The sequence below is a fragment of the Calcarisporiella thermophila genome (assembly GCF_041956535.1).
Source record: "Calcarisporiella thermophila strain CBS 279.70 unplaced genomic scaffold VTP21scaffold_1, whole genome shotgun sequence".
In the NCBI taxonomy this organism is placed as follows: domain Eukaryota; kingdom Fungi; phylum Calcarisporiellomycota; class Calcarisporiellomycetes; order Calcarisporiellales; family Calcarisporiellaceae; genus Calcarisporiella; species Calcarisporiella thermophila.
The window spans coordinates 1,528,019-1,551,117 of record NW_027192191.1 but is presented as its reverse complement, the minus strand read 5'-3'; the positions used below and the strand labels follow the sequence as shown (position 1 = coordinate 1,551,117).

The 23,099-nt window shown below is 43.1% G+C and overlaps 11 protein-coding genes across 11 annotated transcripts; 3 read left to right on the top strand and 8 right to left on the bottom strand.

Annotated features, from left to right (window-relative positions):
* Positions 1 to 527: 527 nt before the first annotated feature.
* On the bottom strand, positions 528 to 2,339 carry VTP21DRAFT_664 (uncharacterized protein; the record flags this gene model as incomplete). The annotated part of the gene is made up of 2 exons (XM_069397292.1): positions 528 to 2,195; positions 2,253 to 2,339. 2 exons carry the CDS (start codon positions 2,337 to 2,339, stop codon positions 528 to 530), a joined length of 1,755 nt encoding a protein of 584 aa, XP_069257043.1.
* A 1,391-nt stretch (positions 2,340 to 3,730) lies between these two features.
* VTP21DRAFT_663 (uncharacterized protein) lies at positions 3,731 to 7,962 on the bottom strand (the record flags this gene model as incomplete). Its single annotated transcript, XM_069397281.1, has 10 exons — positions 3,731 to 3,794; positions 3,873 to 5,236; positions 5,305 to 5,997; positions 6,067 to 6,221; positions 6,282 to 6,378; positions 6,456 to 6,563; positions 6,637 to 7,362; positions 7,449 to 7,555; positions 7,618 to 7,849; positions 7,945 to 7,962. 10 exons carry the CDS (start codon positions 7,960 to 7,962, stop codon positions 3,731 to 3,733), a joined length of 3,564 nt encoding a protein of 1,187 aa, XP_069257042.1.
* Positions 7,963 to 8,377: 415 nt separating this feature from the next.
* VTP21DRAFT_662 (uncharacterized protein) lies at positions 8,378 to 9,275 on the bottom strand (the record flags this gene model as incomplete). Its single annotated transcript, XM_069397270.1, has 5 exons — positions 8,378 to 8,633; positions 8,704 to 8,783; positions 8,840 to 8,993; positions 9,050 to 9,132; positions 9,192 to 9,275. 5 exons carry the CDS (start codon positions 9,273 to 9,275, stop codon positions 8,378 to 8,380), a joined length of 657 nt encoding a protein of 218 aa, XP_069257041.1.
* Positions 9,276 to 9,544: 269 nt separating this feature from the next.
* VTP21DRAFT_661 (uncharacterized protein) lies at positions 9,545 to 10,924 on the bottom strand (the record flags this gene model as incomplete). The annotated part of the gene is made up of 2 exons (XM_069397259.1): positions 9,545 to 10,174; positions 10,244 to 10,924. The coding sequence occupies 2 exons, from the start codon at positions 10,922 to 10,924 to the stop codon at positions 9,545 to 9,547; spliced, it is 1,311 nt and encodes a 436-aa protein (XP_069257040.1).
* A 738-nt stretch (positions 10,925 to 11,662) lies between these two features.
* On the top strand, positions 11,663 to 12,256 carry VTP21DRAFT_660 (uncharacterized protein; the record flags this gene model as incomplete). Its single annotated transcript, XM_069397248.1, has 1 exon — positions 11,663 to 12,256. The coding sequence occupies one exon, from the start codon at positions 11,663 to 11,665 to the stop codon at positions 12,254 to 12,256; it is 594 nt and encodes a 197-aa protein (XP_069257039.1).
* A 462-nt stretch (positions 12,257 to 12,718) lies between these two features.
* VTP21DRAFT_659 (uncharacterized protein) lies at positions 12,719 to 13,773 on the top strand (the record flags this gene model as incomplete). Its single annotated transcript, XM_069397236.1, has 5 exons — positions 12,719 to 12,727; positions 12,808 to 12,929; positions 12,993 to 13,361; positions 13,445 to 13,613; positions 13,687 to 13,773. 5 exons carry the CDS (start codon positions 12,719 to 12,721, stop codon positions 13,771 to 13,773), a joined length of 756 nt encoding a protein of 251 aa, XP_069257038.1.
* A 377-nt stretch (positions 13,774 to 14,150) lies between these two features.
* Positions 14,151 to 15,439, top strand: VTP21DRAFT_658 (uncharacterized protein; the record flags this gene model as incomplete). Its single annotated transcript, XM_069397225.1, has 4 exons — positions 14,151 to 14,356; positions 14,424 to 14,571; positions 14,635 to 14,718; positions 14,795 to 15,439. 4 exons carry the CDS (start codon positions 14,151 to 14,153, stop codon positions 15,437 to 15,439), a joined length of 1,083 nt encoding a protein of 360 aa, XP_069257037.1.
* A 514-nt stretch (positions 15,440 to 15,953) lies between these two features.
* VTP21DRAFT_657 (uncharacterized protein) lies at positions 15,954 to 17,405 on the bottom strand (the record flags this gene model as incomplete). Its single annotated transcript, XM_069397214.1, has 6 exons — positions 15,954 to 16,123; positions 16,209 to 16,562; positions 16,645 to 16,933; positions 17,005 to 17,111; positions 17,191 to 17,311; positions 17,376 to 17,405. The coding sequence occupies 6 exons, from the start codon at positions 17,403 to 17,405 to the stop codon at positions 15,954 to 15,956; spliced, it is 1,071 nt and encodes a 356-aa protein (XP_069257036.1).
* Positions 17,406 to 18,712: 1,307 nt separating this feature from the next.
* Positions 18,713 to 20,514, bottom strand: VTP21DRAFT_656 (uncharacterized protein; the record flags this gene model as incomplete). Its single annotated transcript, XM_069397203.1, has 9 exons — positions 18,713 to 19,125; positions 19,198 to 19,386; positions 19,447 to 19,566; positions 19,632 to 19,775; positions 19,850 to 19,988; positions 20,057 to 20,123; positions 20,191 to 20,291; positions 20,356 to 20,396; positions 20,469 to 20,514. 9 exons carry the CDS (start codon positions 20,512 to 20,514, stop codon positions 18,713 to 18,715), a joined length of 1,260 nt encoding a protein of 419 aa, XP_069257035.1.
* Positions 20,515 to 21,383: 869 nt separating this feature from the next.
* VTP21DRAFT_655 (uncharacterized protein) lies at positions 21,384 to 22,036 on the bottom strand (the record flags this gene model as incomplete). The annotated part of the gene is made up of 4 exons (XM_069397192.1): positions 21,384 to 21,428; positions 21,500 to 21,728; positions 21,796 to 21,934; positions 22,006 to 22,036. The coding sequence occupies 4 exons, from the start codon at positions 22,034 to 22,036 to the stop codon at positions 21,384 to 21,386; spliced, it is 444 nt and encodes a 147-aa protein (XP_069257034.1).
* A 312-nt stretch (positions 22,037 to 22,348) lies between these two features.
* On the bottom strand, positions 22,349 to 22,911 carry VTP21DRAFT_654 (uncharacterized protein; the record flags this gene model as incomplete). The annotated part of the gene is made up of 2 exons (XM_069397181.1): positions 22,349 to 22,750; positions 22,837 to 22,911. 2 exons carry the CDS (start codon positions 22,909 to 22,911, stop codon positions 22,349 to 22,351), a joined length of 477 nt encoding a protein of 158 aa, XP_069257033.1.
* Between the last annotated feature and the right edge of the window lie 188 nt (positions 22,912 to 23,099).

The window sequence follows — 23,099 nt, the reverse complement described above, 5'->3', positions numbered from 1 at the left end:
TACTCCTCGGTTGAGCCATGAAGCATGTTGATGATATTGTTTTCAAACATATATTGGTCCTATGATTTTATTGTCCTTATTTCTATATATTTCTAATTCATCCTCCTCTCCTCATCATTCTCCTTCCTAGAATAAGAAATAATATTTTCTTGCCACAATACCCACTTAGAAAATTCTATGCAAATATTGGAATCATTCTACACCAACATTAAGTTGATTGAGAAAAATATGATTGGACTTAAAAAATAGCTTAAAAAACAAGCGAGAACAGTTGAAATAAAGGTCATATAGAGGTATAGGTGTAAAGTAGGATAGAATAACATGAAACTAAATGTGGAGATAGAGTCAATAGGAAGTGAGAGTATGAATTAAGCATAAAATCAATCATAAATATTAATCATAAACCTAAAGGTAAAAGATATCATAAACACAATACAAAAGACTAAAATAAAACAAGGCAGAACAAAGTAAAGCAAACAAAACAAAACAAAACAAAACAGAATAAAATTATATTATATTATATTGTATTATATTGATGAACGTCTACGAATCTTTAGACTTCTCCTATTAAAATGAGATATGATCCAACCACCTTTACCTTCAGCAGCCGCTGGTGATGCACACCCATAGCCACCATCATTTTCGCCAATATCTGGCTTTGGCGAGGGGGAATAGCAGCGTTGTCTGGAGCAATTCTCACATTCCATCTGAAGATAGTTCGCTGAGCTTCCAGCCCGTTGTCTCGATAAGGCACGCTTGTGGGTCCCAGATGCAAATGTGCGTTTCCCCACAAGGCTTTCCTCATCGCCAGCAGGCGAAATAACCAGCCTTCGCCTGAGGCGAGAAGTCGAGCGAGCATGGCGTATACGTGGGGAATACCGATGGGGGTAACGCGGATATTGATGATACAAAGGGCGAGCAGTAGGGGTGGAGGGAATCGGTGGAGTGATTAGGGAAACTTCTGAGGGTGTATCGGAGAGATCCCCAGTGGAGTATGAGGAGAGAGCGTTGGGTGAAAAGTGCCGTTTTGGATGAGTAGGACACTTGGTAGAAATTGAAAGCTGTTTCGGATTACGGGTAGTATTGTTAGGCAGATTGCTGGATCCATCCCCTTTATCATTTCTAATAGCATCTGGTTCTTTATCTGTCTCACCTACTACAGTCGCAAGGAATGGAATCCGGATATCATTAACTTCCTGTGCTAAGGACAACTGGTGGGTTCGATGCCCGAGTATGTTTTCTGTCTCTTCTATTCTCATTCCCTTGCCATTCGATTTACTCGCGTGGCACGCGAGTAAACCCCTTCCCAATTTTCTATGCATGGTTCGCACAATCCCACTGGAAAATACAGGTCTTCCTAAGAGCCAAGCGATCGTCATATAAGAAGCATGACCGATTGAGCATCCTACATTTCTCACAGGTATATCATCCTCGTCGGTATCTTGCGGAGATGTAGAGTCAGTCGAATGGTGCATAGAACTCAAACTAACGTTTTGTGCTGAGCCATTGGGTAATATCAGTGGTGGGGAGCTGGCTTCCCCATTACCACCTATCTCTTGGAGGCTCACGCCATCAAATAAACTTGTCTTCATAGCCTCTATAATTTGCTGCCGCACTTCTTCCTCCGTTGGTCCCGCGAGATCCCGAGACAATAAATCTAGACTTCGGATACTAGAGTTGACGCGCTGAAATGAGCCAACAACACGGTTTCTCATCTCCTGAACTCGTTCAGCGAATGAATCTTGTGAGAACTCTGAACTGTGTTGGGGGGGAGGGGTGGGTGAAGAGGAAATAAGAGCATCACTACAGGATGATATCATGGTAGTGAGCTTGTCGCAAATGCGATCTATCGCTGCTTCCTCTTCATGCTCACAGTTTGCTCTAGAAGCTCTAGTAGCCGAGAGATCTACTGGATTGAAGGTCGAGGATAAATGCAGGCAGCGGGGGGAAGGGAGCCCGGTATCAGTCTCTGCTATTACTTGCTCTCTGCTATTACTTTCTAATTCCGCATCGTTCCCTTGCACCTGTTTCATCAAAGAGCTCTCATTTCCGCTCTCCTTCACAGCATGATTAATGCCGCTTTGACGACGATTTAATGTGTTGAGGGAGTTCTGAAGCGCTGACACTTGCAACTTAATATTGCTTACAATATAATAATGCATGTGTGCTATCAATCCCTCTAGTTGAGTTATTTTCTAAAAGATCGCATTTCAATATAGCACTATTTTCAACTTTTGAACTCTCCTATTTACCTGATCAATACTACTGACATTGCTTTCATCGCACTCAGAGTATGGGGGAGGGTCGTCGCTTTTGACTTGGGAACATGTTGACAACATTCGGGCTACTCCCCCTACCGCTCTGTCTTTTTCAATACGCCTCTCAATGTAAAGGAATTAGAGCAAAAAGCAAAACACAAAATAAAGCGTATAAATCATAGAACCGAAATAAGAGAATTAGTAGTAGAAATAAGAATTGTGAAAATTGATTGGTCAAACCATTTAGATATAAATCTTCAGTATTATACTGTATCAAAAACTTTTGAGAGCTAATAGCTCTGCGAATATCTATTTTAGACCTCTCATTTTTAGTGCAATAAATTCACAGTCGCTTGTAGTATTCGAGAATTATTACTCTGGTTATCAAATTTTTGAAGACATATTAATAGTTGCAGATATTTCTGAAACGTTGACTCCCCAATATCTAAATCCAGTATGCTCAAGCTTGAAATCTCATATTTTTGCAGTTACCAAAATATTCTTTATATCCTTCGTGACAAAACTCGTATAGAATTTTTTTTTTCTTTTCAAATGAACTCTTAGGCCATCATGCAATCAAATTTTTCTTCTTCCATAGTCAATTTTAAAGTCTCTCAGAATCGGGACCATAGTATTGAGCGGTTGTCTCACAACTAAGATCTATGGCACAAACCCGGGCGGTCGTCAGCAATGGGTGTGGCAAAGATAAGTCTTAGTTTGTTTGGCAAATCATGGGATACGTTCGAGCATCTCACTCTTGGTCCGTAATCGGCTATGTTGAAAGCCCTTTCTTTCATCATTCTGTTATAACAAATATATCCCTTTAAGTGTTTGAGTAGAACCTATACAATAATAAAGGAATTAATACCTGTATTGAAGCAAGACTAGTTTCGTATACGGTTGCATAGCACTATTTTGGATAATCATCCAAATCAAATATGTTTCCATTCATCCAGTAAGACGGGGGCGTCTAGAGAAAATTGATGCAAAATTTGTAGTGTACTGAAAGTGATAAAGTTGCTCTCGGCTGATTAAGTGATTCCTAATATTTGCATGAGGTATGTTGTTTGGACCTTAGAACTGGGATAAAAATTAAGCAGATTATTATAACACTGTGAGGCAAGTTAACTCTCATAAATACTGTTCATGTATCAAACAAGTTGCCGTGCTTACCACTTTACCTTTTCATAAAAATTAAAGACATTCAACATGATTTCCAGGCATATATATATGCTGTAGCTGAGAAAAATGGTGGTGTAAATAAGGCAGAATTCGGATATGTACGATTTTATTACTTATCGTGCTGTAAAGGTAAAAGATAAAAAATAAAGGAGGAAAAGCTCAAAAAGGTCTACAGAAAAAAAGGAGAAGTTCAAGGGATATAATTAAAGGAGAGAGACAAGAAAAATAAATCAATAACTCATTCTTGCGGATATGAAAATATAAATAGTATTTAAAAAAAATGTGGGAATTCACTTGGTTATTGACTCGTTCTTTCTCAACTTCTGCAGCACATTCAACTCGCGCTGTAGTTGCCTATTCAACCGACATCAAGAAGCGTTAATTCAGTGTTCCAGGTCCACTTCACAATAAAGAGGTAGAATGTCAACTTACTCGGCTTTATCTCGCCACTGATTTCTCTCCTTCACAGCTTCCTTTATCATCTTTGAGATCCCATCCTGGTCCCCTGCCTCTATCGTCTGACAGATCGTATCAAGCTCCTCGTTGCACCTTTCATATACCATATCAATTTCCTCCGATATCTCTTCGTACTTCATTTCTGCGGCGCGGAGTGCCTGTTCCCGCAGGCGAGCCTCCCGCCGCAGGATATCAATTTCACGCGAAGCCAACTCAGTCTTGGAAGAGAAGGTGGATACCAGGAGATCAACCGTGGTGTTAAGCTGTGAAAGAAGAGAGAGATGATGAGTATCGGCAGGAAGAATTGCGCGCAGTTGCCCTATTAGTCTTCTCGCCTCCATGCCGGCCTCCGTCATCTTGATGGGTTCTCTATCGTGGTCCTCGACCCCTTTATCGCCGCCACCATCTATTCTTGACTCGGCAGCATTGGAAGCGTGGCTACTTGACGATGCTGCTGGCCGTGTGCCCCTTTCGGAATCGGCTCCCGACTCGTCAAAGCTCAAGTTACTCCTTTGTTTGGAAAGCGAGGGAGCAAAAATATCGTCTGGATCGGATTTAAGGGCTTGATTTTCCTCTTCTCCCCCTGCTTCATCTTCGTCTGATGACAGACTCGATGCAGATCGCGAGTGTTGCCGTTCGGGCAACCTTGGCAATGGTCTACTGGCCGGGTCGCTTTGCGCTTCCTGTTTATGCGGCACCGCCGACCCGCCCATCCTGTGAACCACCCCCGTGGAGGCCTGGCCTCCTGATCCGATCCCCGAAGCCATTACTAAACTGCTTATACTTGAAAAGCCGCTGTCAATCGTCGTGAAGGTACTTGCTGACTCGGAGCTGCTCACGACGGATTGCAGACCAATGCTGCTACTAAGAGTGGAGGCCGATCTTGAGGGGCTCTGCGGTCCCGCTCCTACGCTGCCGATTCCACTTCCACTGGGTGAAAGTAGCCGTGAAAGATTCTTAAGGCTGGAGGGCCGAGTGAGTATATCACTTGCCGATTTGATGAGTCGAGGTCGCGTACGGACTATGGTCGCTAGCATAAGCTCGTTTTCGCGCTCATAGAGGCGTCGATACAGAGGAATATGACTACGAAGCGCAAACTCATCCCGTATCACGCGACTGAACAACTTTCTCTCAAGATCCTGGACCGGGACTTTCAGGTAAGGTGTAGATTGGAAACCAGGGGGCGGGGAGTGCCCTATCCATTCTCTGCTTCTGAATATCAGAGAGTATCCCTCCTCCTGGGGACACACCACCCCAAGTATACGCGGGTCGGTTGGCGTATCAGGTATGCATCTCGAGAGGTTGGTAGAATCCTCAGAAAACCATAAAGCGACGTGATTCTGAGGAGAAAAATCGAGTTAGATTTCAAAGTCTGTGTGCAATATCAATGCCAAAACGAAATGCATACTCTTTTCAATGCCTCGCTATACCGATCTGCCCTATATATGTTTGCGTAAACATCAAGGCCTCCCAGTTGTCGATAGCGTACAACACTCTCCTCGTCCCGTGCCTTGAGCAAGGCACGTGTTCGCGCGAATTGTCTCAAGAATTTGTCTTTTTCTCGACTTTCGCAGGCTATAAATGCTCGCAAATGTTGCTTTGCGAAGTAGGAGTCGGACACCATGCGCTTCCCGCCCATGGTGGCATCTTCTCCTCTCGATCCAGGTGTCCTTTGCTGTTGAAGCTCGACACTCACAGAGCGAATAAAGAATCCCCCCGGATTTACGTTGGTATCGGCGTCTAGAACATCCACCTCGGTTAGACCGAGCCATCCTTTGAATTTAAGGGGCTTTTCCCCAGAGCTTTGTGATGTCCTGCGTTCCCGTTTTGATTTTGGCCCATTTCCTCCGCCACTGCTTCCACCATTCGATGGTGTACCAGGAGTGCCTGGTATCGCGCCCTTGCTATTATATCCATTTTGATGATTCTCAATGCCGCACGCATCGAGTCCATTCGTCACGTTTGGGATACGGCGGACGATCATCAGGCGGTCAGTGAAGAGGAACAGTGTGACGGGACGAATTGGCTTTGCACTCGTGATATCAACCTCAGTTGCATCAAGATGACGGACGAGAGAACGCCGCTGGTTAATCAGGGACGCCTAACAGATAATAAAGAGTATTTAGCCTTTTGGGAAGCGATGGATAATGCTGATCGTTTGAAAGCTCACCGGACAGTCTGCAATTGCATTATGCATGTTGAAGAATGTTTGCGCTAATCTCGTATTGTAGTCATCAGCCATGAGTGCAATGCTGCTTGCTTTTGAACGAGCCTCTACTAGGAACTGGTAGTCCTCGTGGTCATCAGGGGTATGCTTCAGAATATCTTCAGCGCAAAGTCAGAATTCGCTAGCACCAAAAAATAAAATAAAATAAAACTATTTACTCTCAAACATTAACGTGTAGAGCCCGATTCTCTGCACAGGCTGTACTAGTAGATCCTGAAGAGCCATCCGACGCACTTCAGGATTATCCCTTGCTTTCTATCCATGGGCAAACGAAAAATAAAAGATATGTTAGCAGTGTCCCACACTGTTTTTTACCATTGCTTAGCCGTTACCTGCAAGAATGCCTTGTAAACACTATTTGTTTTCTGCTCGCGCAAATGGCAAGTACGAGAGTCTTCACGGCCTTGTAAGAACTTTGAATAGCACTCAAAGTTGGCCATCTGAGAGAAAATAATAGTTGTTTGGGTTAAATGCACTAGGCCAATCCTACAAAAAGCAAAAGAGATAGCCTACATGTTTGGCGCAAATTCTCCCAAATCCATCAAAGGATCCCCTTAGCCCCTCCAAGTCATCGAGAAAGGACCGGTTCGCAGCAAGAATCTGTTCAATATTAATGAAGATTACATTGCATTCGTACAACCGCAAAATTGCACTATTTCGGTCTTTGGCCGCACTACGAAGTGGCTTCACAAATACATCCACTAGCATTTGCATTGTTCGAACAAACGTGCTCTCTGTTTCGATAAACTCCCGTATATGGCGCGACCGTTTCTTGTCGTTGAAAATAAACTCTCGGCGAAAGCCACTTTGACCCTGAACCAACTCATCTCGCCCACTGCTTCCTGCTTGAGATCCATCCAATTTGGCTCCAAAAATGGCCAAAAATTTCTCTAGCCTATGCTGCTCTTCATCATTGCGCTCTCGTTCATCCACCACAATATCCAAGTGCTGATATCTTCTAATACGCGGAAACTCCATGTTCTTTAATAAAAGCCTTACACTATCTTGCCGTTTCTCCTCGAGTTGCAGAAGAATGCTCAGTATACGATTATCGTCAATCGCTGGCGGGGCTTCGCACGATGGAGAGGATAAAATATCGTCGTGCACTAGCTCGAGATACTTCTTGAGCACTGCAGCGAGGATTGTACGCGATTCGGCCGATAGATTGCGACACTGGGCCCCCAGGATATTGGCATTAGAGGTTATATCAGAACGAAGGAGTTTGATGACAGCGAGTTTCTAAGTGAATGAAAAAAGAAAAAGTCATTAAGAGCAAATGAAATAAAATAAAAAGCACAGCTACACCGAGGAAATAGAGCACTTACGATATTCGTTCGTACAAGCGCCATGTATTCGTTCTCCTGTGAATTTCGTAGCAGTGAAATACATATATGTCCTAGTATTTTATCTGTTCCCATGAAATTATCATGGTCTTCACAAAAAGAAAAATAAGCTCTACTTTCCCTCAAAGGGGGTGACTTTAAGTGCGCCTACCTCTTGCTGCTAGCGAATTACACCAAAACAACTCCGAAGAAACTGGTTCATTCGGATTCTCATTTAGACCGTGGATTGTTTCCAAATCCGAGGGCCATTGTGTGGAGAGGGCGGAGAAGTTAAGCCAGCGCTTTTTCACTGCTTTCTCTTCGCGTTGTATTGTCTGTTCTTCCCCAACGACCAAATCATTACTCTCGTGGACAAAGCCCAAATTATCCAACAGTCGAGTTGTCTATGGAAGCATCAGTACCGAAAGAGGCACATGTGATAGTTATAAATCAATTTTTATAGATAACCAGCAGAAAAAAAAATAATTTAGGCTGTTACCTCTGGTTGTATTGTCATCAAGGTGCCAAAATATTCGTGTCAAGAACACGCCAAATAGTTGAAAGACTAAAATTATAAAAAAGTGTGCAATGGAATATTTGAAAAATGCAATCAGATTGTGTGTGAAGATAAGAAAGTAGTGCTAACAAAGAGTTGTTAACGATTCAAAAAATGAGACAAAGTGTTGTGTATTTTTTTTCTCCTTCAACGAAAAAAAAAAAAAAATAATAGAAGTGATGGAAGAAGCAAATATTATTGCTAGAGAGAACGTAGATTCGCTAAAGCAATTCGTGTTTTTTCGCGTTACCTGACATCACATTATTTTAGGAAAATGCGAGAAAGCCCGAACAACCAGATTAATTGCCGGAAACAAAAAACCAATAAATTTATTGACAACAATATTATTATACAATAAAGATATGCAAGCATTCAACTATTGAATATAGTGCCCCTTCATCGCAGGGTCATTATCACCCGGTATCCAGACCTCGTTGTTTGAGAGCTCGTTCTGAAATCGTTGAAACTCCTCCTCCGGGGAGATGTAGGACGAGCTCTCCTCTATTTCTGTCTGTTGTCTCTTGGCCGACGAGTCATTCTCCTCGTTGCTCCATGCGTCTGCTCGCAAGCGCCGAGGGCCAGTCGTCGAATAGCCAAAAGAGCTATATTTTTTGGGAAATCGTGTCCTATACCTAGAGCACATGCCAGTGAATTAGTATGGGTTATAGCACAGTCATAAGAAGGCAAGAGAGGCTTCCGCACCTATCTCGCAAGTGTATTCCCCGCCGGTGGGATAAACCCAGCACTGGATCTTTCGCAATCTTAGCCCAGCATGGGCCGTACTAACAATAACCGGTTTGATTAAAAATAAAAGGTATAGTCTAGTAATCTGGAATACCTTTTCAACTCCTCTCTCCAATGCCCTGTCTTCCTCTATTGTGTAGACATGTCGCACTTTTTGTCCAACTCTCCGGAAGTTTTCATCCGTGCATCCAATGATACCCTTCCCGGGATAGAGTCGTTTATATTCATTCGGGTAGAGGGTCCGAAATCTGAAAGAGAGAAAAGTAAGCACTGAGTCAAGCAAAGTAAGTGCCATCTTACTCACTTGTCTTTGAGATCAACGGAGGAGCGATTGCAGAAGTGCAGCTCTGGATCATCCATTATTTTTTTCCACGCGCCAACTCCGTGCTAATCAAAATGAAGTAAGTGTATAAAAACTAGCATTGTGAAAGAGTGAGCGTGAGTACCTTATGGCAACCACGGATGAGATCCGATGTCTCATCGGGTTTCCACTTTCGCATCTTGTTGGGAAAGAGTATTGTGTGATCCATGGATTTTGCTATATCATTGTGATAGAAAAGAAGAACCAGATGGCATCTAACTAAAACTGGAAAGGCAATTTTACCCTACGGAGATTCAATAAAATACAATCTTCTATTCTTCACTATTGTGGTTTGAATAGGGGAAGAAACAACTACAGCCAATATGACAATCTGAAAGTGGGATCATAATCAAATAGGAATAGTGTATATGTATATATAAACGTATAGAAATCTAATGAAAATATTATACAAGAAAAAAATATTCACAACTTTACACCTTAATACTCAGGGAATTTCCACATTCCACAGTCCTCACATTCAGTATCTTCAACACAAGTCGGAACCTTGTCGTATTTCTTCAACACCCGCTCAATGACATCCGCAATTCTATGGCTCCGGATGTCGAGCCGCCAACCTAGATCGGCCACTACGTCGTAAACGCATACCTTTCCTGTGTGACACTTGCTTTCCATCGCATACCCCCCATAGTAACAACTGCTGGTCGGGCCTGTGCAGACACCCATGAATACAGGATCGGCCGTGTGCCCAAAGTGCCAGATAGGGACGTCACTTCCATTGATTGCAGGAGGCATTGGTAGGTGAAGCCGTTGAGCAGCCAGTTTGTCGCCAGGGGTTTCAAAGGTGATGGTGGGAAGCCCAAAAGTGAGGCCTAAGAGGGCCGCCAACGATCCACCTAGAGAATGGCCGGTGAGCCAGATATCTGCATCCGGGTATTTGTCTACGACGTCAAAGAAGATGTGCATTGCTGCAGCATAGTAGAGTTCCTTGTTGTCAAGGCTAGTCTCGAGGCAGTTCTCGTCGCAAGTGTACGAGTCCTTGTAGCAATCACAAACCGGATGCCAGGTCGTGTCCACTCGACCGCAACAGCATGAGAACAAAAGGTTGTCCTATAGTTTAAATGATTTATACAGGGTTTAGTATTGCAGGGAGCCTAATTCATGGTCGATGCTACTCACATTAAGCTTGTCTCTAGCGCTGGTATCACCGCCGCCTAGAAAGCTTGCAGAGGTTCCCTTGATGGCAATAAAGAGAGTGGACGCATTCTCATCTCCGAACACATGTCCCCGAACGCCGTCAGAACCCCATCCAAAGCTAGAATTGAGTCGCCATCTATCTCCCAAATCATACCACTTGTCATTTCTAGCCAAAATGGGTTCGTCATGATTATTGTAGGCATTGAATGTCATCTTTGCAATCTCAAGGATAGTATTGCGGTCGCTTGGATCAGGCAGAACGGCAAATTCATCTCGAGTATACTCGGTTTGAGCAAGGATCCGCTTGAAGTGAGAGGTTGTGCGTACATCTCTGAAGGCATGACGATTCTTAGGGCGACGGACGCTCCCGGTTTTAATTTTGATCGCATGAGCAGGAGGTTCATTGTTAGCATAGAAGGAAACTGCTGAGTGAACATCTAGGCGGCGTAAGAAAGTCTCTCCTTCTCCATTAGGCTTGTGTTCGTATAGATGTTTAAGGCGGAAACGTTTGTGTGAAGAAGGAGAGGGGGTCGAAAAAATGAGTTGAGTGGAGGGGAGAAGTGAATTGAAGATCCGAGGAGAAGGAAAAGAGGAGATCAATGTAAGGAATCCAAAAATGCACAAGATAAGAAGAGATACATTGAATCTTTGGAATCGATTCATAATGTAATAGAATGCTATGTCAATACAACTAATAACCTGATAGTTGGGTCGAGGCACCCTTTGATCTTCCTAGATGTCAGACGCTATAGTAGAACGGATCGATGAATTAAAATGAAAGGGGAAATGTTTAACCTATGTCTCTGTCCAAAGAATGATAGTAACCAAGACTCGTGACCACGTGGGGCTGCTTTCTGAATTTATCATTAATCACGATTAGGAATTCTAAATTGTCGCAAGTCCAAACTAGGATGTCTAGATCAATTGGAATCGAAATCAGGGCATCAGTATACTGGGAGGATATGAAATCTACAGTCCATAATACGACTGGACTCTACAAAAGAGTCAACACAGTGGGTTTAGAAACTAACGCTCGATCCTATACGACTTGCATTGAACATAAAGCCCCCAAAAGCTCAAATTCTAACCAACACGTGCCATCGACAAGAAATGTCGTTAGCCTTGTCATCCTAATACACATATTTTTGACACTTCTAAGGAAAATTCTAAGTAAAAGTGGGGAGGCACTTTAGATATATCATTACACACGTTTTATCTACCGAGAATTGTAATTAGTCACGGCTACAAAATTGGTAAGACCTTAAATCGGTGTTCATCAATGGTAAACCTGAGTCAATTTTTATGATCGATTTTGATATTACAATTTCGGAGGGACCTTCAGTATAAAAGAATGCTAGTTGGGGTGGTAAAAATTGTTTATATATCAAGTGGGTTAAAACAATGTCGAGTCTACCCCAATCGGATAAGGGGGATGTCATTCCTATTTCCGGAACTCCCTACTTTCTTTCACCATTACAACGATCGGATCTAGAAGCCCTTGTACGGGTTTGTAACGATCCAGACGTTTTCAAATTTACTTTATCGGTCCCTAAGCCGTACTCACTAGCTGATGGAGAGTATTTCCTTAATCATATCACCAAACTTCCTGACCACTGCGTATATGCTATCCGTGATCCTAAAGGCAAATATATCGGCACCATCGGTTTATCAGTAATCACACCTGATAAGTGTCAAAAGCGTGAGGTACCTGAAGGTTCTTGGGAAGTGGGATACTACTTAGCGAAAGAGTGGAGGAGGAAAGGAGTGATGTCATCCGCTGTGCAGACAATTGTAGAGGAGGTTGCATTCAAACGACTCGGGCTGAAGGAAATCGTAGGCTTCCCGTTCACCGAGAATTGGGCTTCGCGACGTACATTAGAAAAGGCCGGATTCGTGTTTCTAGGCGAAGTCAAAGAACCTATAGATAAACTGAACGAGCCTGGAACCAAAAAGCGTTTTTGGAAGTTAATTAAGCAAAGAAGCCGTTTAAACTAAATTTGTTCTGATATTAAGAGTCGCTATAGACTCAGCATTTAATATGTGGACCAATAAAGACATGCATTTATTGGTCTTATGTATATGTGTATGGAACCTATGTCTTTTTAATGAAACTAGGAATGAGAGTTTTGCAGAAAACATGTATCTATTTCTTGTTTCAAGTTCAGAAATGAATAAGAACTTATACGCTAACCCCAAAAGCATTAAAAGAAATTGTACATATTATTCATGGTCGGTCCTCAACATTATCTATGGGAGCATAGATTGCTTTGCAAAGGTCATAGCTTCATAAACTCAGTAAATATGACAACACTATACTAAAGAACTGCCTAGTCTCAGACTAATTCTCGATCCAGCGAAATGGTGGCTTTGAAAAAGTCCATTCGATTCATAATTTCTACTATTGTGTGAAGAGTATTATCTTAGTTAATTTAGAGAATTTCTACCTAATCATCTCACATGGAACAGGTGAACATCTTTTGGCTACTCGCTACAATTTCTGTTTGATTTATATTCTAGTTTTCTTACACCTACTTTTTTTTTCTTAGAATGTTGCACGTTCTCAAAACCAAAGCACGCGTCAAAATAATCTCATCGACTTGACCACCAAACGAAAGAAACCACCACTCTACTCACAGTATTTTAGGCGTTATGAGCTCATGATCGAATTGTAAATGCTTTTTCTCTGCTAGATTCTATGAATAATGGACTAAGGTTGCATCTCTCTTGCTAGCACCAATTTGCGCAATCCTAAACATTGTCCTTCTGGAGTATACATCATGCCCGCCATAGATGATATGAACACTTGGTATGGAGTGCTTTTTGTCCGCAAAGGCTATTATAAGAATGGTGTCTTTAAATTCCGCATCAACATCCCTCGCGAATATCCGGAGCGTGCCCCTGGTGTCGCATTTATAACCGATATGTTTCATCCCTTGGTTGACCAGAATGGTCAACTCTCGATAGGACAGCAATTCCCAACCTGGACTCCCAATAGAGATTACATATTCCACGTTTTACATTATGTGCGGAACATCTTCAAAAAAGTTGCTCTAGATGGCCTGATGGAAAAATATTGCCTTAACAAAGAGGCTTATCGAATGTAGGCATGGTTGACGAATTAGTTCTAGCGTGGCACTCTGGAAAAAACCAATATGGAGGCTAATTCTAACCCATTTACACTAGGTATCGTAATGAGGTGCACATTTTTGCGAAACTCGCTCAGCAATGCGCACAGCTTTCTATCACCGAATCCATTCTATACGACAACTACCCCGAATCAAATACAATACGCTTTAACCCCCTGAGCGACACCAAGTTTGAAGAGTTGAAGACCCAAATTCTAAGCAATAATGTAAGATGCCGCTGAACCGTACAATCTGCGCTAACTACGACGCTCTACATTTTCCCTCCTCTTTTATTTATAGTTCTCAAGCATAGCCGAGAGCACCTCCAGTTCAGACCGGCAGCTTAAGGACAGACTTCGCAACCTCACTAAGCTCATTAGTGGATGAAAATAGTCAGCACATATCTGTATCAACACTGCATTTTGATATTCGCCCCTTAGACTTAAGGTTCTCACTCCCATTCTTTTTCTCCTTTTGAATAAACTCCGATAGCTATGAAATTCCGAAGATCAGTGATGATTATAGCGTTAATTGCCTACACACGATAAGAATAAGGCACCACTCTTCCTTCGCTCCACCTTCTCCCATTTCCTCACTAAACCTGATAGATATCCATTTGAACTCCCAATATCTCCCCTTTGCTGCACATTACGCTCACTTATCATTTCCCCTTATTTATCATATTTATCCCAATCGAGTGCGAATAGCCCAGCCCCCGATCTCCATCTTCACTTGCGGATAAGGAAAAAAGAGGAAAAAGGAGGATGGACAATCCTCAGAACACCACCATATTTGTTTCCCCATCCCCCACAAGAAAGTCCACTGATGTGGACAGTGGCACAACTACAAATAATGACAAGTCATCGCCAAATAGGAGAAGATGGAGACTGGCGGCGTACATTGGCGCTTGGTATTTCTTTTCAATATCCATCAGCTTTTACAACAAAAACATGTTAGGGAGGGATAAGTGGTAATTGTCGCTTTGCCATTGATAAATCTACCTTGTGTTAACCAAATTGACGTCTACGTTTCGACAGGGATTTGGAATTTCCGTTTCTAATGACGGCCATCCATGCGCTTATGCACTATGTCATTTCGTCAGCTCTGATACGATGTTTTCCCGAGAAATTCGGCGAAAGGCGCACCAAAAAGCTTGGAAGGGAGCCTTCTTATCCTAAAAGAGTGGTATGTCTATCATTCTCGACTCAATCGATTATATATCCCCCGTTCATTTCATTTTAATTGAAGATTCCTTGCGCGTTGGCAGCAGCGATGGAAATTGGGTTGGCCAACGCATCATTGATTTATATCACGCTTAGCTTTTATACAATGGTATGTATACAAGATGTGACCCGTTATCTCATCCGGTCTTGTGATTCTTACACAGCTTCCGTGTTCGCTTTAACAGGTGAAATCCTCCACACCTATTTATGTCTTGCTCTTCGCTTTCCTAGCCGGCCTAGAAAAGCCGCGTCTCTCATTGATCGCAATCATCACCGTTATTATTACGGGTGTATTGCTGACCATTTTCGGAGAAACCCAGTTCAACCTGGCTGGGTTCCTGTTGGTCCTGGGTGCCTCCGTCATCAGCGGCTTGAGATGGGTACTTACGGAGCTTTTGATGCGCGGGACAAGCGGGCCCGTACGAACGCTGAACCAACTTGCCCCCTTGATGTGTATTTTCATGCTGATATTTTCACTATGCACCGAGGATCCGTGGACTCAGATCCGCACCTCCCGCCATTTCGCAACGCTGAACGCCATTCTTGAAACTCTGGCCCTGATGGCCGCAGGGGGCATCCTTGCGTTCTGCATGATGATGGCAGAGCTCTTTCTCATCCAAGCAAGTAATACTCTGACGCTGAGTGTGGCGGGAATCTGCAAGGAGATCGTGGTGGTGCTGCTCTCTGTGGTAGTGTATGGTGACCAACTGAACGCGGTCAATGTGATTGGGCTGATCATCTCTATTGCTGGCATCTATGGATACAACCTATGGAGAAATGAGCAGAAGATAGATTATCTCCCGCTCCATAAACGCGAAAACACTTCTTAACGCCCATGCCCTTATTACACGAGGGCTGCTGTTTAAACGATATATATATAAACTACTTTTTTATTTGCTTATTTTTCTCAGCTTCAATGCTCTACTTATTTTATATACATTATTTCATGTTTTCCCTCTTCATCCCTACTCTCTTTTCCATTTTCTGCCCATCCTGAGCCCCCTTCTAATAATATGAAATGAATAGATTTGATTAGAGAAAGGGTACAGATACACCATTTCCTTTTTTTCATAGGGAAAAAAAACTAACGAGAAAAAAAAACGACAGAAATCCAGAAAAAAAAACTTATTACAGAGGCAAAATAAGAAGACCATGAAACTGCGTAAAAACAGAAGATATCAGGGGGTGGAGAGGAATGGAGAGACGAAAAAAAAAAGGCTATTCAAAAAGGAATAAACAACAACACAAAAAGAAAACCCTTCTCTCGAGATTAAATGATTGTATAAAAATAAGCTAAAATAATATCTTGGAAAGATTATAAAATAAAAAATAGATGTGGTATTATTATTCGATAGACCATCGCTTGCCCAGCGCGGTGGTCGAATTCATCGAGTGCCCTGAATTATCCGTTGCGGGAGGTTGTGTGAGATGTGATTTCAATCCGCGATTGAAGTTCCGGAAGGCAAGCATAGAGACGACAAGAGTCAAAATTGCCATGACGAAGCACACAGCCGCTAAACAAAGAAGTGTAGAGATGGGTCAATCTTCTGGGAGGGGAGGGGAGGTTAGGGAGGGACAACATGATGGCAGGATATTTACAGAAAAAGGTTAGGAAGATTTGACTCCCGACGAAATCGCCCCGACGACTGTTCACATCCCAGAGCTCATAAATAAAATAGGCCATCTGCCCCAGGTTGGAGAGGTTGGCAATGATAATCAATGCCGTGGACTCCCGGCGAACTCCCAAGAAATAGCACCCAATCATCACCATGGTCACTAGGGTGGAGAGGAAGGAAATGATCAGATAGAAGAGGTTTTGGCCGAACAGAGAGGAGCCATGATCGGTCGAGTTGGAGTTCAGTAGCACGGCAAGGTACTGAACCGAGAAGGCGAGAAAGAAAAAAGCGTCGAACTTTAGGAGTACGATGAAAATTTGGTAGATCTTATACATGTCTAAGGTGACATCAAACAGTTAAACTGGATCAGCCTCCTTGAAAATTGGGTTTCATAAAGAAAGATCTATCGAGAATATTACCCCGCATGGCCAAATCCGCACCAATTTTCTTGTAGATTCTCCATCCAAACTCGAGATACATTTTGTAGGCCAGATACATGAACATGAGCGACGAGGTTAGCATGATAACAATCACGACTATTAGTGCCCATTTTCCGCTGTTATTGGAGGCTAACAACTCGAGACGCAAACTGTGTGATAAATTATTCAGGAGATTCGCAGCCTGGTAAAATTGGACCGCGCTGTAGAAGGAAAGGCAGCAGTCGAAGAATGCAAGAGCAATGATTTGGATCGTATTCTTTTGGTTGACCTAAGATGGAAACAAGTCAGATGAGCATGAGGGGTCAGGCTCCATGCAATTAAGATAATAGTTCTTCTTACCGCGTCTAGGCAATACATTAATTGAAATATTTGCGCAACCATGAATAAAACATGGTAAACACTTAGACTCTGCGCGTTTCTGTACGTATCAATAGGTACCCCTAGGCCTGGGTGAAAATGAAAAAAATAATAACACTAATATTAGGGAGAAGTCAGTGCTAAAATGTCCACTGTGTCATCGCCTACCGTCCATCTTTTTCAGTTGGTCAAGATGCATAAAAAATATAACTAGCTGGAAGGTGATCACCAGTAAAACTTGGAGGAGCGTTATCAACACGGCCAAACGAGCAGATTTGGACTCCCCCAGCTGTCAAATAAAGTTATTAGATTGATTAGAGATTGTTCATCAACCCAGGAAGTGAGCAACTTACTATTTTTGATATAAATCGTATCCTATACATTATCCACCCAACGAGCTCGAATTATATTATACAATAATACAAAATGGAGTAATCCACTTCTTTTGGAGGGGATGAAGGAGAGGAGGGCAGTCCACCTTAATCGTTTTCCCTCAAATAAAGGAAAACAGTGGGAAGAGATGAAAAAGCGAAAGTATGAAAGGAAGGTGATGAGGATTTCAAGGCGAAGAAATCAATGGCAGAGGACACGCTCTTATCCTAGGATGGGCTGGTATTGATAGAGTAATCGATGGGATAGGTGTATCAGGCAACAATCATCTTTTGCACCACTACCCAGGGCTAGTGAATAAGCTTTGTGGTAAGCGATGTTCCAAGTAATAGGCTCGAATGACGCGATACAATGCCAATGGCCAATTCTAATTCAAATGGTATTAAACGACTTCTGGAATCAGACTAATAACCTCGCCACAACTAGAGAGATACGGGGAAGAGCAATAGATGAGAAAGAGAAAATTTAGAAAAGATGAGAATGTCAAAAAGCGTGTTAGCTCAAATAGGTCAGAGGAAAGTCTCCCACAATGCACCATAGAGCTTAGGGCTGCGCCACAATAGGCCATCTTTTTTTCAATCTAACTAGAAATATCGATTTCTAGAAACGAAAAAGAATATTCCGACGGACTGACCAGCCAACTCTATATTAACCATAAATTCTCCCTCTGGCCAATGGGGCCAAGTCGACGCCCACTCAAACTAGGGGATTATTCTCTGAGTAACCTCCCTCAATCCCTCCAAGCCAAGTTGCGTTCCCCCCGAACCCGTATTTGATGCCTTCATATGTCTTACTTGACCAAAAAGGCGTCTAGATCACATTGCGGTTGAATAATATTTATTGCTTTTAATTATGTTTCACCATCCACGCGTAATATTGCTTCCTATTGATACGCATACTTTTTTTCCCTTCCCCCTTCATGACCACTGGATCAGGTCCTGATGCAATTCTGTGGGGAGGCGTAAGGGGGATTTGGGGGCGAGGAGCAATAAAAACGCGGAAGGAAAAAAGAATGCAACCAATGTGTTATTAAACGCAAAACGGGGACCTTATTCGATCCAACATCTTCAAAAAAGATATAAAAAATATAAACAAAGGAAGTTGTGAAAATGGCTAAATAGGAAACGATAAAAAAAATAAGATAAAATGAAATAAAAATAAAAATAGAAACAAAAAAAAGTGGGCAGAATTTTTGTTTAGAGGATAGAGAAGAAGAAGAAGAAAAGTGGAATTTAATAAAAAAAAACCTTTAAGAGTGAATAGGGGAGGAGGGAAAAAGCGATAGAATAGGATAATCAATTTACAGCCAGTCCATAACATAATTTACAGTGGAAAAAGCACGCTCAAATTCGAGTATTGATCCATAGGCATTATCGGCGTTCGCTATATACAACCCTTCGGCATCCGGTGTAAAGCTGAAACCTGCAATCTCTCCAAAGAAGTCGATCAGCTGCGAGCGGTCAAAGTTGGTGACGTCGAATACGTGGACGAAGTCGGCGGGCTCCGCCATGGCAAAAAACTTGCCGTCATCCGAGAACCGCAGCGAGCGGATGGCCCCCATCTGAGCCCCGAGGACGCAGAGCGGCTTCGACAGAAAGCGAACGTCGTAGAGTCGAGAGGTTTTGTCCTGGTTGCCGGTGGCCAGCAGAATCCCATCCGGGCTCCAACTACACGCAAATGAGTGATCAAGATGGCCATCCAGCACGGTTAAAACTACATATTGAGCAGAGGCGGGGGTTAGTCATGCCTATTGTCGACGCAGCTCCTGGTGGCTGGTGCAATTACCCTCTCCGCTCTCGGCATTCAGCAACAGTGTTTCGGTTCCGTCGCCCACCACGCATAGTAAACGTTTGTCGGGACTCATGGTTGCACAATTGACAGGCCACTGGAATTCAAATGATTGCGTGAACTCTAGGCGCTCCAAATCCAGGGTCCGCGTTCGCTTGTCGTTGCTCGAGATGATCGAGCAGAGCCCTAATGAAAGTCACGTTGGAGGACGCAAGAGAGCCAGGGAGCTTCCAGCATTTCACTTACCACCACTTCTTGACCGAGTTATGTCCACGTAGTTTGTGATGCCGTTGCTATCCTTGGTGATGAACCCGGTGTATGTTCCCTCCGCGTCCAGTCTCCGACATGCATATTCGCCACAAAACCCTAATCCATGAGAGTGGTCAATAGGGGAAAGTGATAAAAGAGAACCCAGAGGAGCTATCATCTACCTCCAACCAGCAGCACATCCTCTCGGCATGCCATGGTAGTTATTTTTGTGGGATATACGCTGCCATACACCTCTGATTTGTCCATGGCCATCACTGTCCGCGATTCGTGCGTAATTGGACACCAGTGTTGCACTCGTGGACCCTCTATGAAAATAGGGCGACATGGATGGGTTAGTGGTCGCAATGGATGGGAGAGAACAGCAAGCCACAAAGGTTACGTGTGTAAAAGACGTCGTTTTTCGACGGAACCCAGAGCAAATTTCGAAGCTGAAAGTGCACCAACGAACAGCGCTCGCTCAATTTCGTATACTTGAACTTGTAGTATTCGGCGTCGGTTTTCACGCTTTGTATTTCGGGCTAAAAATGGGGGTCATCAGTATATACGCACACGGCTATGGCTTTGTCGATCGATCGGCTCTACTTACCATCACTTTAATGGACACGCCTTCGTTGGGTTCGGTAACACTCTCGTAATTGGAATAGCCGATCAGTCTATTAAGCAGGTTACAGCCGATTAGCCCCCATTGAGTGCTGTGCTAGCCCAGCTCAAAAAACATACCTCAGCTCCCGATATCGCTGCCTCGTAACCCCAACCGCATCCCATTGTATCCCCTGCATATCCAGGCCATTCCGTACGTCGTCATCTGTGATTTCCTCCTTCTACTCGGATAATAATCAACTCATCAATCAGATTGCCTTCATCCACCGGACCCAGAATACATACCGTGTGCCACCACTCATCCACTAAGCCTTCCTCAAAAGAAGCTAGTATTAATTAAATAGAAGAGGGTCCAATAATTAGCATTCTGATTGGATGGAGATCGATCTGTCACCTACAATTATCGTCGATTTCCGCTTCGAGAAAGTGTTCGGGGGACGCCATGTTTTCCTGAGGCTAAAATTCAACAATCGCACTTTTTCTCCTATAGTCAAAAGATGCATGAGCCTTCATGGTTAGAGATGATCAGGGGAGGGAAAGCGGGCGGGTCACCATCAAACTGGGCTGAAGGCGCGATAATGGACCTATAACTTTCTTCTGAGGGAGGAATAATAACTGCTCAAGTCGAATATATAAAAGTGAATAAATACAAATAAATACAATAAAAAGGAAATTGGGGGAGAGAATATGGGGCGAAGAAGGAGTCTTAGTGTGGCAGAAGTTGGCGTTTGGCGAGATAAGTGCAAGTGGCGAAAAGGAATGATCAAGTTCCCAAGAGCTCAGGGTGCTTTAAGAGAGTGAGAAAAAAAAATTAACAGGGAGAAGAAAAAAAAATGTGGCCACTGGCCAATCTCCAGATCGATTCCTTCGCCCATTAGGGAGCATCGGTCATTTAATTTTTCTCAAAATCAACCTACTTGATTATTAAACTTTCTCAGTTGGTTCTTCTCTCTTGGCTCTTGTTTCTTGGCTCTATTCTCCATTCTCCCACTCTTCCCGCGCCCTTCTACCGATTATCCCAGGGCCTTTCTGGCGAGGGATGGATCACCCGGCCGTATGGATGCTCCAGCAGCAAGCCCAACCGGCCATCCATACATTAGCCGCCTAGGAGTTTACAGCTCAGTATTTCTTTTTTGAATTTATTGCATTGCAAAGAGCAGATAATGATTGGAAGGGAGCGTCCATGGGGAAAGGGAAAGAGAGAATTGCAGGATTGGAACGTAGCGCAGGAGAAACCAAATAAAAAATACAATTAGAGAAGGGGGCACAAAGGGAAGCAAACAATAACAAAGACATCTCCGCAATAGAGAGCTTTACTCCTTTCTGGGATTCTTGTCCACAAGCTTTGGTCCAAGCACCTAGATATAAGGAAACAGGTAGTCAGTGGCCTCGCTCCTTCTTTATCGGTATATGCCTAAAAGTCACTTACAGGCCCTTCAAAACCATGCTTTACCGCGTGGCGACTAAACGAGAAAATCGTATCGATGACCTGCACCATGTTCTTTCCCTCATACAAGTCTACCGTCTGGAAGAGATCATGTTTTGGCATGCCGAGCTTCTCCGCCCCGCGGAGAAAAGCAGCTATGTTCTCCATTTGCACAAATGGCATCTTGGATTCACGGTAGGACACTTCGCCTGGAAGGACCTGATTTAGAGTTCTATTGCGATTGGGGGGGGGTATTAGCGGAGTGCTATGGGCAAGAGAAAGTACTGTTGGATACTGACTTGCATAACAATACACCATCTTTAAGGCTCTCGCGGAAATCCTCCGAGGGAAAAGATTCACCCGTCACTGTCTCTATATACTCCCGCGCCTGGCGCTCACGTTCCGGGTCATACTTCGCTTTAATGCGATTGTGAATTTCTAGGGTGAAGATAGAACACGTTATTGAACCGCCATCACCTCATCACTCATCACCACCAAGATGAACCTACCCCTATCGATTCCGTACAAAGGTAGAGACATGGTGTGTGCTATGGATAAAGGATTGGATAATCAAATCCAGTAATTCGATTTTTTTTTTTAAGGGTGTGTGAGAGTTGATACTAGTGCTTCTTTTTTTAAGCTATAGACGGAGAGGTGACGTAGACATCCTTGTATGGTTCAATTTCTTTTTATCGATTTATTAATTATGGGGAGTGGAGATGGCCTTCGTAAAGAGAAAATCTTAATATGAACCAAAAGCCTGGCGCTGCACTTGGTAATTTTATTGTCTTCCAGATAAATCAGCATGTAATATAGAAACATATATCTATTTCATTTCTTGCCTAACCTTATTCACGCATCCCCTTGTTTCTCCCCAGCCTCAATCTCGTAGCCCTCCTTCCTCCAAGCGTCTATACCGCCTTCGAGACTCAAGACATTTTTGTACCCCATTCGAATTAGACTCTCGGCCGCAAGAATACTCCTTAGCCCTCCAGCACAGTAAACCACAACTTTGCTCTCATCTTCGGCCTTGATGTGCTTTTCGACATCACGTTCGAGAATGCCACGAGGAAGAGGAATGGCCCTCGGGATTTTTCCTCTGGATATTTCACTTGATTCACGGACATCTATTACATGCGGAGGAGAGGTCACGGAAAGTTGTTGATGCAGCTGTGAAACAGTAATCGAGTGAATTCCCTGCTCCTTTTCAACTTTACGTACAAGATCAGAAAAGCGAGAGAGCTTGGGGTGCGTCTATCACATTCACAAAAATAAAATAAAGATAGACATATATGAACGTCAACATCACACCAATGATATGAAAGCTAGCAAGGCCTTACTTGATGCAATGACCGTAAAGCCTGAACATTGACTGTACCGCGTGCAGGAATTCGCGCTAAAACTGAATTGAACATTGTTAAGAATTAGGCAATTAGGTGAGAAAATACAGAATTGCGCGATTCAGTTTCATCACCAAGCAAAATTATGCTTTATATCAGATTAATTTCAGACGACCATTATAATTGTCATGGATATTTACAAGTTGATATGGACTTGGACAGTTACTCCATCCACAATAGAATAGCGTTTTTTACTTGTTCTT